Raw genomic sequence first — 15,758 nt, forward strand, 5'->3', positions numbered from 1 at the left:
AGGAGATAGAAGTAGACTGTGTGTGTGTGTGTGTGTGTGTGTGTGCAATATAAAATAGAGAAACTGGTGACTGGTTGTGTTAGTGATCTTATCTAGAGGGATGAACTGTGCCCGTATACGTGTGTGTGACAGTAAGAGAAAGGTTAAGTGTTTTCTGTACTTTGTCTTTTTTTAGATTTACACTCTTTCAACAGATGCATGTGTGTTTGGGTGTACCTGTCCTTGCCGTTTTGCACTCCTAAAGTGGCTCTCTCAGAAACGGGGGAATTTCTGCTGCGGCTTGTGCCCGTGGACAGGATACTATTCTGAAATCACAAACACACACAGGTGCAAACCAATGTTGTTACTGTTAACTAATACCAAATTTACACTGCAAAGCTTTCAGAGAAGTACTTTTGAAGTGGCATTTAGGTGTCTTCACACAGAAGGTCTAAAGCTGCTCGGAGTGAGCATAAATGCATTTACACAGCAATGATAACCATATATTTTGATACTAGGGACTGGCGTGGGTCACAGCTGGCATTATTTAGTCAGGATTATGTCTTTACACAGAATTTGAAGCAGGCACAAAGTAGCCCTAACTCAGCTATGTAAAGATGCCTTAAAAACTGCTCTCTCGTTTAACACACATTATTTCAGATCATCAGCTCATTAGAAAATAATTGTTTTCTGACTGACATGGTCCCTACACAGTGTTCCCTAATGTTCCTGTGGCTAAGTGGTAGAGCATTGCATTAGCAGTGCATAAGGTTGTGGGTTCGATTCCCAGGGAACACGTTAGGAAAAAATGTTAGCCTGAATGTACTGTAAGTCGCTTTGGACAAAATAATTTGCTAAATGTATACATTTATTTATTTAATTTATTACTCCCTGAAGAGGGGAAATCCGTTGATGTTTACTTCACTTCGGAAAATTTATTCACAAATTTTTGCTACACCACGGCCTGCTGTGTCTTCACACACAGACGAAACTTACTAGAGAAGTGTGGAGTGTGACATAATATACCTATTTAAATAAATACAATTTATATTCATGTCTCACACACTTGAATGCCCTTTGAATGGAACACATACGTTCGCTTCGAACTGGAGTCATGACCGAATATCCTGTCAATCACGAGGACTGGAACTGAAAACCGCTGCCCTAGAACTATTAATAACTGTTTTTGTAAACTGAAATAAAAATGTAATATAAATATTAGATGAAAAATAAACGTACAAAAAATGTCAACAACAATGAGAAAATGCAGCCTTGGCAAGTGAAAAAATAAAATAAATTTAGATCTTCCTCAGAGAACCTCAGATGATGCCAATTCTTTTAAAACGTACAAAACTTCCTAATCTTGCTACAATCATTAACGTCTAACTAAATGCATGAATTTTACTGTACATTTCTGCCATATGGACATCAATGTGACAGTCACCACTGATAAGCTACTACTGAATATAATGTAGAAACTTTGAAATAACTTTAAAATAAAGCTGCTTTGCAATGATTTGTGTCTTAAAAAAGTGGTATACAAATAAATTTGAATTGAACTAAAAATAAAATCTAATAATAAGAAGAGTAGCAGTTAGACAATAGATAAGGCCTATTCATACAATAGTATTTGCATTTTAAAAACAAAGCGAAAAGGCACAGTATCTAAAGTTGTGCAAACCTAGAAACTCTTAAGTATTATGTGGTGTGTTGAAGCTCAAAATAACATCCTCTGTAGCATTTTCACAGAAATAACTTGAGAGCAGGAGCCATGAGCTTTGGACGTGCCAAACATCTCTTGGTCAGTGAGTGCGTTTCAACCCTGGGCAAGCCCTTCCAGCCATCTGCTGCATGAAAAATAGGCTTTTCAGAGCACCCTCGTGTAACTGGGAACAGAAGCAGTAGTTAAGATGTTTAAAAATTACCCTTTTATTATGTCAAAAGCTTTCCTCTATCCATAATGTAATTACATGTTCTTCAAGTACATGGAAAACTGAACTAAAGAACATGACGTGACTTTGGTACTGTATTAGTCCTGATGATAAACTTGATTGCCCTAGCTTGCAAAAGATCAACAAGCACTCTGTCTAGATAAACGCTCTAATTAATATAGTTCCCTCTTTTGCATAATTGTGTTTTATAGATTGAAAAAAAGTCTTTGTTTGGCAGTCGAGAGTGGAAGTGACAAGACAAGAGGGGAAAAGGACGTAAAAAAAAATTATATTTTTTTTACTGTACATAATGCATAACTTCACTTAATTTAATTTCACTTAAGTTAAGTAATTTATTTACGCAAAATAATGTAGAATTTAAAATGTTTTTTACATTTATCAGTTTTCTGACACAATAAAACATTTTTAAATAAATCTCTAAGAACCATATATCACCAAACAGACACACACTTACAGTAGAGGGCGTGGAACTCTTTTTGCGTTCGCTGGAGATAACTGGACTGGGTGGAACTTTGGTGGAGCTACCTGAACCTTTCCTCCCAGAATCCTCCACTCTATGCTTGTTTTCTCCCTGAGGCCGTTTCGAGTATGAGCCTGAGGGACAAAGAAAAGAGAGAGTATGAAGGGCAAACATAAAGTACGTGTGAATGTGTGTTTATAAAAGGTCTTCATTCACAAATTCTCCCAATCCGCTCACCCTGATCTGTTGATCTTCTGACAGGTTTCTGAGTGGATGACACACTTCGCTGTACCACATGAGGTGGAGAAGGACCATTGCTGTTAGTGAGGTCACTTCCTGGGCGTGGCTTTAGCAACAAGTTGACACCCTCGTCAAGCTGCGACTCAGAAATTACAAACAAAAAGTTCATCATCATTTAGCTGCCTCTGTGGGCATTAAAGTATGCGTGTGTTTATGCATGTGTGTACCTCTGAATTCCTATAGTCAAGCAGCAGGTAGGTTGCCATGATTTCATTGTATTTTTGTTTGATGAGAGATTCCTCTATTTCCTCTTGACTAAAACCCAGCTGAAGCATCATGTCTAAATGGGCAACATACACACAATGTCGATGCAATACCTTTGTGAAACACTTTCAAATCTTGGAACGTTTTCTTAACATCTAAACAATTTCAAACGTGTGAGAATCACAAACACACCTGTTCTCCTGGGGTCTTTGTAGTCAGGTTGGGGCTGAATGTAAGGCTTCAGCTCTTCATCTTCATGACCTACATTCATCCAGCGATCCTTCATGATCTGCTGCTGAGTCAACGGCAGACACAAAGACAGAGAATGGTGAGGGATGACACAACCATATATTTAAGTGTTTTTAGTCGACCAGACTATAAATAATAAATATTGGAGAGGGTTTTTCTTCACTCGCCCTCCTCCTCAGACTTGACACACACACAGGCTTGCCAGATTGACTACACCAACAGAAATGAGCGCACTTGACCATAAATTAAATGAAATACATTGTGTTTTCCGCCAACTGGCAACCTGGGGTGCCGAAATACAATTGGGTAAACTGGCAGTGGGCAGGTTTCGCAAACCAAAACAGAGACCAACATTCTGGCCCAGAATGCACATTTTCAAAAGGAGAATAACTGACTGTATAGCATTGTTTTTCAGATAATCAAGTATGTTGACTTAACATGTTTCTTAAATATCGCCAAACATATTATTGTATTTTTATGCTTTAGTTGAGTCAAAAAACTAAGGCCTTTGTATTTTAGTTTACAGTCAGATATCATATATATATATATATATATATATATATATATATATATATATATATATATATATATATATATATATATATATAAAAATCAAGCGCACCTCCAAACTTAGCCTCTTGGTAGGATTGAGGATAAGAAACTTTTTCAGCAGGTTCTCACAATCTGTGGACATGTAGAAGGGAACCCTATATTTTCCTCTTAAAACACGCTCTCGCAACTCCTGCATAAGACGAAGAGAAACACAATGAGGATGATACAGTACAAATGAGCAAGATAAATAAAAGGACAGAGACAAACAGGAACATTTAAACAGATATTCAGTGTCTCCCACCTTCAGGTTCTGTCCATCAAAAGGCAGCGAGCCACTGACCAGCGTGTAAAGTATGACCCCGAGACTCCACACATCCACCTCTGGACCGTCATACTTTTTGCCCTGAAAGAGTTCAGGGGCGGCATATGGTGGGCTTCCGCAAAACGTGTCCAGTTTATTGCCCACCGTAAACTCATTACTGAAACCAAAGTCAGCGATCTTTATGTTCATGTCAGCATCCAGTAGAAGATTCTCAGCCTGAGGGAGAAAAAGAGAATGGCATAATGGTAAGAAGTTTGATACAGTGAACAAGGAGTGTTAAGTTAAGTTAACACACACATCTCCCTTTTTTACCTCAACGCTTAATTGTCTATCAGAAATGCCTGTTTCTCTTCCTTCAGGGTGTTTGCCCAACTTTTCCTAATGAGTTCTCTCATGCTATTGTGTGTGTGTTTGTGAATGTGTTGAGACTTGTCCTCTGTGCTGCCACCCAACATCTACACACCAACTTTAGCTGCAAAGAGAGGCCGTGTTGCCTAGCAACAGATGCAGGGTGCTAACTGGGCTCGGTTTGCAGAGTTATATTACTCTGCCAACAGAGCCAAACTTTTACAACATGCAAACACACAGCAACCAAGAAATGGATGAGGCATGAGCAGCATGAAAATCCAACAAAAGTGATATTATACTGCCTTAGCAAGAATGAATTTGAGAATTTCAGATGAGAACCAAAATAGATAACATGTATGGAAAGGGTTATAAAGCCATTTCTAAGACTTTGGGACTCCAGCAATCCACGGTCAGAGCCATTATCCACAAATTGAGAAAACTTGGAACGGTGTTGAACCTTCCCAGGAGTGGCCGGCCTACCAAAATTACTCAAAGAGCGCTGCGACAACTCATCCAGGAGGTCATAAAAGAACCCAGAACAACATCTAAAGAACTGCAGGCCTCACTTCATTCATTTAAGGTCAGTGTTCATGATTCAACAAGACAAGAAAGAGACTGGGCAAAAACAGCATCAATGGGAGAGTTCCTAGCCAAAAGCCACTGCTGACCAGAAAGAACACAAAGGCTCGTCTCACATTTGCAAAAAAATATCTTAATTATCCCCAAAACTTTTGGGCAAATATTCTGTGGACAGATGCGATAAAGGTTGAACTTTTTGGAAGGTGTGTGTCCCGTTAAGTCTGGCATAAAACCAACACAGCAACATTTCATAAAAAGAACAGCATACCAATAGTCAAACATGGTGGTGGTAGTGTGGTGGTCTGGGGCTGCTTTGCAGCTTCAGGACCTAGACGACTTGCCATAATTGATGGAACCATGAATTCTGCACTCTATCAGAAATCCTGAAGGAGATTGTCCAGCCATCAGTCTGTGACCTCAAGCTCAAGCGCATTTGGGTTATGCAGCAGGTCAATAATCCCCAACACACCAGCAAGTTCACCTCTGAATGGCTCGAGAAAAAACTAATTAAGGTTTTGGAGTGGCCAAATCAAAGTCCGGACTTAATCCGATTGAGATGCTGTGACATGACCTTAAACAGTCCATTCATGATCAAAATTTATCCACAGCGATGTGAAAGACTCATTGCCAGTTATCACAAATGCTCGATTGCAGTTGTTGCTGCTAAGGGTGGCACAGGCAGTATTTATTTACAACCAGAAAATCATTATTTCAAAACTGCAGTTTGTATTTACTTGCGTTATCTTAATGTAATATTAAAATCTTTTTGATAATCTCAATTCATTTAAGTGTGACAATGCAAAAAACAGGAAGGGGGCAAACTCCTATTCATCACATAACTGACCCCAAACTTTTGAATTATGTATGTTTTTTGCTTGCAACTAGTGAGGGCAATACTATTGCAATCATTTTAATTTCCTTTGCTGGGGCAACCAGCTCTGAATACAATACAATCAACATGTCTGTAACTTGAAAGAAATGCGATCTAGATCCTGCAATCCAACCTGAACTGCCAGAAACCTCTGTAGCCACAACAGAGGTGTGGCTTAATGGTTACTACACAAACACACACACAGAGAAATAGAGATGCATCACTATTACAGTACATTTGCAAATCTGGGTCAATGCTACTTTGTGTACATTTTTTGTGGTTGTCCTATTAAATCAATATGGAATACACTGCCCTCTATTGTAATCAATACATCTCCAGCACAACAGTGACATTATTTAGTGTACACCTCTGTGCGTGTATTTGTGTGTGTGCAAAAATAGAGACAAGCTGATAGAGAGAGAGAAAAAGGAAGTGGTTCAGACACACAATTGTACACTATGCAGGATTTCTGGGTGTCCTGAGCCAGTTGCAAGAGAATTACATTAAGTTATGCATGGGGACAGTGACTAACTTTAAGGTTCAAGAGTCACTATGATGATGGTTTGGACCAATAAGCAACTTCAGTTACATGGATAATCATCATGTATCATCTTGGGAACGTACATCCAGAGAGACACTTCCTTTCATCTTAACAAGGAGAAGATCTGGGCTCAGCAGTTCCAAAGTTCAGAGTACACTCATGATAGCTTGTGTGTGTGTGTGTGTGTGTTAGGACTCATTCCTTCACCTGGACTTCTGTAATGGACTTGGTGACAGACACAGAAGAACTACTAAAGACCATGTGAAAGATGAAGGTACAGCTGAATGCAGATCTTGCTGCTCAGGGCATGTTTATATGTAACAGACACTAAGGGCCCTAATTCACACACACAATAGCACATTCTCACCTTAAGATCTCGGTGTACAATACACTTCTGATGGCAATACTGCACAGCTGAGACAATCTAGAGATACAGAGAGAAGGTGTGGTGAGTAATCAGGAGAGTAGGCTGCTCATGGGAGTTATCGCTCTTTAATTGAGCTTTTTTATCAGTAATTAAGCCATCATACACACAGCAGAGTTAATGAGCACATCCACACACACGCTCATATTAGCAAAAAAAAGACCACTTGGCACCACCTGTCACAAACCACTATTGATTGTTTTTTTAACAGTATATGCTTACCAAGGCTCCATTTATTCGATCATATATACAAATCAAAACAGTTTTATTGTAAAATATTACAATTAAATTCTGTACAGATGTCAGATGTTCTTGCTTCCATTAAAACACACGATTCTGTTTGGATCATTCGCACATCATCCTAGAGAACATGATCGGCAGCTTTTATGTTAATTCATGTAAATTTTCCAATTCAACTACTGCACTCAAACTGATGATATGATCAGTAATTGAAAGTTAGAATAGAAAAATGGAAGCATTTTGACTCAGACCTCACTGTACGTACATGTGAGCTTTGACACTGAAGCATGACTCACTCACAAGCACTCGCACTGACCTGTCTAAATTTGGCACGCGCTTCCTTTTCTTTCATCCTCCCGTGAGCAACGAGGTAATCAAAAACCTCGCCTTGGAAATGGATGAGGGGAACATTGCAATGGAGTAGAAAAATGACCAAGAAAGACAAGAGGTAAAGAAGAAGTGGTACAAGTAGAGGAGAAGAACAGACAGACCAGGCAAAGGAGAAAGGGAGATGGGAGAATTCATGACATTATTTAAAATGCAGTGTCCTGATTTGTAGGTCTTGACATGATTGACAGCTGGCAGTTCTAGTCTTTCAGCCCACTCACCTCCACTGGCATATTCCATGACTAAATACAGCGACTTATCTGTCTCGATCACCTCAAATAACTTCACTGGTGGAGAAAAAGAGAGATGATCACAAATCAAAACATGTAAGAGACTATTCACACCGAAATTGAAATTTAGGCACATCCCAAACAAGATTTAACAAGAAAAGACACATCTCTATGAAATCATTCACATCTTTATCTTACTGGCCCAAAATCAATAGAGTTCAACAGCGATGACATTTTTGTAGGTCAAAACCTGAAACAGGCTAACATTTTACTTCTGGTTCCATTGTCCTGAAGTCAATTTTTAAATAGGTTTTTGGTTAATTGGCTGAAATAAGGTCTTTGGTTAACACAAGGCAGACATGTTCATGTTCTACTTATGACATACATACACACACACATACACTAGTTCACTTTTACAGCCCCACTGTGTTTATAACTGCTTTTGCAAACTATTCTAACATGGTTTTGTTCCTAAAAAAAACACGTCATCACTGCAGGACTCTATTAGCAATAGGTGGCTAATGGCTATGGCTCTGTTGCATTTTAGCTTTCGATGTATACAAACAAATCAACTGTCAGTTCAGATTCAGAAACGGTGTGAATCTTTTTCATTGTTTGTATTCTGAACAATTCAATGTGGTATATTTTCAGGGAATTGTGAAAATTTGCCCTTCGACTCGATTGTTGAAATAGTTTTACTGCGAAGGTTTTCTATTGAGGTTAAAAGTTCCAACAACTGAGGTTGAGAAAAAAAAATCTTATCACTGATGTAGCACATCTACACCTCGAAAGCACGGCATTCGTACTTCGTGGGATAACACCATATGAGTTTGAAGTGTGAAGAAAAGCAGTAGTGATAAACACATCTATTTCTATATAATGAAAGCTACAAAACCCATCTATCTATAGCAGCTGACAAGATTATAAACAAAGTTTAGCTCTAAAGTTTACGCTTACAAACTGCATTAGAATGAGTCTCCTGAGCAGAGCAGCAAGAATCTTTTCTCATGAAAAATATCTCATAAGCAACAATAAAAACCTACAAACCCTAAAGGAAAAAATGGAAATGCTCCAAATCCAAACAAACAGCAACTAATAAAGAGAGATGCATTAATAAAGTAGAATTATAAAAATAAACATGCTTTAGGAGTCGGTTTTAAAGCTCAGCGCAATGCTATTCATCACAGTCTATTCAAGGAAAACAGGCCACTACTGTTTGACATTAATGCAATGAATAAAATACATAATCCCTACTTTGTGTGTGTCGTCATGGAAAAGATCAAGGAGCGTTTCAGATCAATCAGTTGTGACTGTGTGATGTGATACCAGCACAGACACACTCAGCCATTGAACAGAGAGAGAGCAAAGAATCTGAATCAGGACTGAATCCACAGCGCTGCATCCTCAAAGAGGGCAGGTCTTCCCTTTCAGATTTCTGCTCTGTTCTTTGATATTTATGAGCAGAAGTTGAGCGCTAATGAGCTAGCATTTCCGTCAAGACCACCGTCACAGCACAGGCGCGCACACACACACAGTTCAATACATCAGCAGTATCTGACTTATCAGCGCATATCAAACAGTCCATTTCCTCAACATATATGACATCAAAGCCTCAGGAATGCCGATTTCAATGATTTCAGCAGACTGGTCTTATCTTGGATCAGACAATTCTGATGATTCATGTTAGACGCTGATTTGAAATATTAATTAATTCTATTAACTGTGGTGTGGCCAGTTAGACAGGTTCTTTTCTAAATCACTCACCAATGTTTGGGTGATTCAGCAGCTTCATGATTCTCACTTCTCGGTAGAGCTGCGAAAACACAATAATGAGAAATAGTTTGAGAAGATTGTAAGCATTGACAAGATGCTATTAACCTGATCCTTGTGATAATGCCAGATACATTCAACTGAATGGATTGTCCCCCCTGACTTCCATAGTATTGAAAAAAATACAACTAAAAATACTGTTTAATCAATAAGTCAAAAACTGTAATATTGTCTATTTTGTTAATACGTTTAACACTTCTGTTACATTATCCTTACGAAATCATTCCAAAGTGTTCATTGTAGTACTCAAGTAATATTTTGCCTTATTATTAATAGAAGTTGAAAATGGTTTTTATGCTCAATGAAGTGTGGATTCTCTGATGAGCAAAGCTTGAAGAAAAGCATTCATTTCAAATAGAAATCTAGTCTTTTTTCTGCCATTTTTGATCAATTTAAAGCATCCTTTCTAATTCAAATCTAATTATTCCAAAATCTTTTTTTTTTATAGTCAAATCTTTCTGATCCCAGAATATTGTACTTGTCAATGGTAGTGTATTAATATTTTACAGCACATACATTGTTACATTTTCACTAGCAGCAGGATTAATGCATTAACCTTATTTCTTTAATATCCTCCAGGATTCTGCTGTAGTTACAGCAAAAAGTTAATGGTACATGACCAGCGTTATGTACGTATGTGTGTGTGGGGGTAAAGCAGAACCCGTTCATCCCCATGTCAGAGGAAATCCTTCTGCCTCTCTTCCTGTAATTACCCTTCTGTGCCCTCTCTCCAGACAGATATACAGATAAAGACAGGAGATCTGCAGACTCACTTTTTGAAGACTAGAAGAGTTGAGTTGTGTCTTGTCTATGATTTTCACTGCTACCTGAGACAAAAGAAACACAAACACATCTTTAAACTTCTCTCTAAATCATAATATTATTATTTTTTTCAAAAGGATTTACCAGAATACCAGAAGTAGAATAGAAACATGACTCTGAATGCTAACTGTGCTTGATCTATATTTGCATGTTTCTGCAAATTCAGGCAACAGAAGCATGTCCCAGGGGTTGATTTTTATTAAAACAGATCAACTTTCAGATTACAGCTTATTTTATTTGTTATATGAATATCATATTGCAATTGGCTTGAACACTTTTCACAATGGCTTCCCTTATTTTTGTTACTTAATTAAATAATCATAAATCTTTTAAAGGTTTATATGACCGTCCCACACATTCTCACCACCCTAATAAAGTTTACTTCAATTGTTCAGCAAGGTGGAAACAGTATCAGTGAAGATCCTGCTTGGGAATGGTGAAATGTGTCAAAAGAATTCAAGAGAAGATCCAGATAAATAACCTTCTGTGTATTTGATTACTTCTTCAAAGTCTGAATTGAGGCGAAATTCACATTCACTATTATTTGTTCACATCCAGTCCACACCACAAACAGAGGTGATTTGAAATTAGATTTAGCATATCTGAAGCCCGTTGCATGAGCACAGTCATTATGTTAAGACTGTGTCTTAAGAACTAGTCTGACTAACTAGCAGTTAGTCGAAGGATAAATTGTAATTTCTCAAATTAAACTAATTTACATTTTTATACAACTGACTAAACGTTATGGGTAGCCTTAAAAGTAATACTTTTAATACTTGTAATATTAGTCTGAGCAGTTAATGCAACAGCTCCTGGACATGTATCACAGTTAGACATGATGCAATTTAGGATGCATCGTGTATAAACGGTCAAAAACAACTAAATAAGTGTACTATATGATGAAAGAATTTAGTTTGTTACTTGCCATTACTCTGTAACTGTAAATTAAATTCACTAGTTGAAAATTGTGTCAATGTACAACAAAGTCAATCCCACACCAATTTTGTTTTTTTCAGTGTAGATCAGTGTAGATCAGACTAGATCCTAGGGCTGGGCGATATGGAGCAAAAAATATATCTCGATATATTTTGCTATATCTCGATATACGATATATATCTCGATATCTTTACAGGAAAAATAACCCCCAAAAAACTACTGCAAAAACAAATATGGCAAATATTACATGTTAAGGGGCCTATGAAACATTTTATTTTTTTCTTCACCATATGTTTTATTGTTACCTAATTCTGTGTTTTAGCATGTGCAATTATTTAAATGCATAAAAACAACTTAATTAGTTAAAAACAATTCTTAAAATAGCCTTATGTGAAATGTTTTTTTCCCTTGAGAAATTCTGTGTATTTACATTTTTCTGATTATCAAATGAAGGCATAAAACATTCATTTAATTTATCTTTTAATTATTTAAAATTTAGCAAACTTTATTTTTTGGTAAACAAAGGGGATTTACTATTAAAAATAAAACAAGGGAGAAATGTTGTATGATTATTCCTTATAAAATTATGTTCGTTTCATTTTAATAGTAGTAGTAGTGGGCTATCTACATTCTGCTGTACAATAGTAATAGATTTCTGTCAAATACTTTTATTTTGACGGGTTTACCTTTACAGTTCTGTGTATGTGATACCACAGTCTATGATGTGATATGAGCTAGTCTTACTCAAATCAAACGGTCAGATGCTCATGAAGTGACTCTCAGTGCAGTTCTGGAGATGTTCCTCATGTGTTCACGTCTTTATTTAGAGAGACAGCGCGAGCGTTATGCGAGCTTCCGTGTTTAATGAATGAAGACGCGCTTCTGCTCCATTCGTTGGCACAGACACGCAGAACATGCAGGATTCATATTTAAATAGACTTTTCCGGGTTAATATTTGCAGATATTAGTCCATTTCGTGATTTGATGTAAGTGCATGACCGACTTTTGATTAATTCATTTAAAATTTGACCAATTCCGTGACATTCCGCGTTAAACTGTAAATTCCATTTTTATGACTGGATTCCGCGATACCGTCCGCGTTTCATTGGGCCCTACAGTAGACATCTGCCTGCCGTTCGCCCAACGCCTTAAAACTGAAGTATCTCCATATAACGGAGCCAGTTGTCTTTTTTTTTTTGTTTTTTTTTGACTAGTTCTCTACACGCGAGGTGAGGGGACAAAAGCAAGGAGGCGGGGGGCGAGCGAGCGGGGGCGAGCACAGCACAGGGAAGGCAAACAAGCAAAGTGGCGGAATCAGAATATAAACAATATATCGATATATACGATATGTCAAAATCCATATCGTGTTTAAAAAATATCTCGATATATTTTAAATATCGAGATATCGCCCACCCCTACTAGATCCAATAAAAAAGGTACACAGGAGATCTTATTACCTCTTTAGAAGTGAGGACATGTCGGGCCAGTTTAACCTTGGCAAAGTTGCCCTTGCCGATGGTCTTCAGCAGTCTGTAATTTCCTATGTGGGGGTTTTCATCCACCGTCGGCGCCACATTCCGACTACGTGACACACTGGGACGCCCTCCTCCTTTGGCATCAGAGTGAGTCTGACAGAGAGATGGGATATAGGGATCAGAAAAATGTTTCAGATGGCCACACTGGGATGACTCTCAAATTCTGCCCCTCTCTCACTTTCATACACACTCACACAGGCAGATAGATCTATCAGACTGATCTTCAAGAGGAAAATACGGCTACGTTCACACAGCTGTAGAAAATGGTTCAGTTATTCTGGCATGCCAAATTGATTGGTCAGAATCAGATCAGTGCGTTTGAGTGATATGTGAGATATGAACAGAACCACAGTTGAAAACTTGTATGTATCATGTCATTTTGCTCTAGAGCACAGAAAGTATAAAATAAGCATTTGAAGCAGCATTTGTTGAGTATTAAATACAATCATCTGACAACTTTTGACTGCTGGTAAGAAGACTTTTTGTAGTTAATATTGAAGGTAAGGGTACAGGAGAGTTTACTACCATTCAAAAGCTTGGGTCAGTAAGGAAATTAATATTTTTAACCAGCAAAGACATAAGTAAAGACATTAATGATTCTTCAAAACATTTCAATTTCAAATAAATGCTGTTAATTTGAACTTTCAGTTCATCCTGAAAAGATTTCTCAGTTTCCACAAAACAATAAAGCAGCATAACTGATTCTGATTATCAAAATTGATAATAGTAAGAAGTGCTGTGCTTATTGAGCACCAAATCAGTATATTAGAATGATTTCTGGAGGTTCATGTGAAAATGAAGACTGTAGTAACGGCTGGTGAAAATCTTTCGTAAGAATAAATCACATTTTAATATATTAAAATAGTTTATATATATATTTCACAATATGACTGTTTTCACTGAAGTTTTGATCAAATAAATGCAGCTTTGGAGAGCATAAGAAAGTTTAAGAAAATGTAAAAATGGTAGTGTAGTTGCTGGTTAGTTTGCAACTGAACAGGAAAAAGATTCAGAGAAACACATACGCATTCAAATTCTGGGTCTGAAGATATGCATATTATGTAATGCATCACATGCACTGTGTTCATTTATGACTTCCTTCAGCACTCTCAATGTCCTTTTATTCTCTGCCCCAGCACCAAACTTACAGTTTCTTTTTTTAATCATTACTACTATTGATCATACGAAGCATTAGAAAATAAGTGACAGAAGTGGCAGTCCCGAGTAAATGACATAAGCCAGCCTTGAACTTGCATTGCCTAAGCAACCAGACTTCTCCATAGAAGAAGAAAAGTCAAACAGGTTTGGAATGACATGGCAGCGAGTAAATGATGACCGAACTTTCATTTTTGGATGAACCATCCCTTCAATAATGCTTTTCAAGGGAACAAAATGATGAGTCAAGAAAAAGAAGAGGCATCACTACAGCAATCATAAAGCATTCTAGTGAATGAAAAAATCATAATCCCATAAGAGTCCCTTAACCCCACCAAATAATCTCAACTCTCCCGTCCAAATCAAGATTAAATCCCAATTTCACACGTTACCCCATTAGACTGGAGGAACATACAGATTAGATTAGATTGGATTGGATTAGATTACAGTGGATTAGATTAGATTAAATCAGACGGGTCCATCTGCTAAACCTGCAAACACACACACACACAAACACACACACACACAAATATGCTATGTGCTTCTCAAAGTTTTCCCGTTTTCATTCAGTCACAAACATAAGCGTGTTAACATTTACACAGCATTAAGTAGCATCACACAGCATTTATCATTTTAATGTCTAACTTTACAGAAGTTTCTCCATTCTGTTCTCAAGCTAAAGCAGAGCTCATTAAAGAGAAAGTTCAATCATCAAGAGGGACCTAGCCAACTCCATGAGCCCTGTGGTGCGATGTGTTTGTGTGTGCGTGCAAACCACGGTTCACATATCCGGGCGCTTTACTTCATGACAGCTCCGTCTTCAAAGACCAACCGATCAAAGTTCAAAGCTATTAATGTAATGATTGACGTCAGCCCACTAAATGGTGCACACTCAGAGGTATGTGTTTAAATGAAGACGCTCTTTATTTCTTTACCAGTTTCACATGATGCCAGTTTTGAAAGAGGGGCAGCTCACGAAAAAGGCATGAGAAAAGCTGGGCTGAAACAATAACATCAAACCCACACTGTCTGTGTCTGTCTGAATGTGTGTGTATATAGGTAAACTGATCCAAGAGCAGTAGCAAAGGTCAGGGCATGGAAAGCTAGAGATTGACAGTGTGCTGACAGGAACAGAGGGACAAGGTCTTAATGTATTAGAGGGCACATGTGCAGGTATGGCTGGGGACTCAGATTTTAGACCTTGGTATAGCTTGTGTGTGTGCATAGTCATGAGAGTGCTGAGATTATAGCAATACATCACTCATAAACAGCAATGAAACACCCTGCTACAATGTCACAATGCACTTTTACAATGGCACTCTCCTTGCTAGCTAATCTTTCTTCTTTATCAAGCAGAACTTCACATGAGACCTGCCCCTCCGCAATGCAAGAATAATGAAAAAACAAGAGTATAAGTATCAGTTACAATAGCAGTAGTGAAAAGAAATGGTTAAATCTATTTAAAAACAAATCATTTTTAATTAGCATTTACATGTTCTATGAATTGTTTGTGCTTTTATCTTAGCAACATACTATTCTCAATCTCTACTGGAGTCAGATGTGATTGTTAGTCAGGTCTTTTGTGAGTGTCACATGAGCAACTTGTGTTGCATGCATGAGTGACCCTTAATTGAGTTGCTGGACTGGACATATAGCGTGTCAAATCAGTCACTTCCAGGATCCATTTCAGCTACAATGCTTCCTTAAAGGGACAGTCCACTCAAAAAGTCAAATTCTCTCATCATTAACCTATCAGTACAAATGTTTATGACATTATTTTTTCTATGGAACAACAAATGCTTCAGTGATTTCTTGCCATAAAATGGCAGTCCAATGTTATTT

The 15,758-nt window shown here is 37.7% G+C and overlaps 1 protein-coding gene across 9 annotated transcripts in view; it reads right to left on the reverse strand.

Moving 5' to 3' along the window:
- The window catches only part of mark2b (MAP/microtubule affinity-regulating kinase 2b), a 44,137-nt gene that overhangs the window by 17,543 nt on the left and 10,836 nt on the right, over positions 1–15,758 (reverse strand). For 8 of the 9 annotated variants that reach the window (XM_026267151.1, XM_026267149.1, XM_026267147.1 and 5 more), the window contains exons 2-14: positions 12,684–12,854; positions 10,242–10,295; positions 9,403–9,451; positions 7,630–7,695; positions 7,338–7,408; positions 6,725–6,781; positions 3,998–4,234; positions 3,767–3,886; positions 3,088–3,190; positions 2,859–2,971; positions 2,629–2,767; positions 2,386–2,525; positions 217–305 (exon numbers count right to left, since the gene is read on the reverse strand). In XM_026267151.1, the coding sequence (XP_026122936.1) occupies positions 217–305; positions 2,386–2,525; positions 2,629–2,767; positions 2,859–2,971; positions 3,088–3,190; positions 3,767–3,886; positions 3,998–4,234; positions 6,725–6,781; positions 7,338–7,408; positions 7,630–7,695; positions 9,403–9,451; positions 10,242–10,295; positions 12,684–12,854 (1,409 nt within the window). The remainder of the gene's footprint in view (positions 1–216; positions 306–2,385; positions 2,526–2,628; positions 2,768–2,858; positions 2,972–3,087; positions 3,191–3,766; positions 3,887–3,997; positions 4,235–6,724; positions 6,782–7,337; positions 7,409–7,629; positions 7,696–9,402; positions 9,452–10,241; positions 10,296–12,683; positions 12,855–15,758) is intronic. The other variant, XM_026267144.1, reaches the window with a different exon arrangement.

This window comes from Carassius auratus, chromosome 7, assembly GCF_003368295.1.
Source record: "Carassius auratus strain Wakin chromosome 7, ASM336829v1, whole genome shotgun sequence".
Taxonomy (NCBI): Eukaryota; Metazoa; Chordata; class Actinopteri; order Cypriniformes; family Cyprinidae; genus Carassius; species Carassius auratus.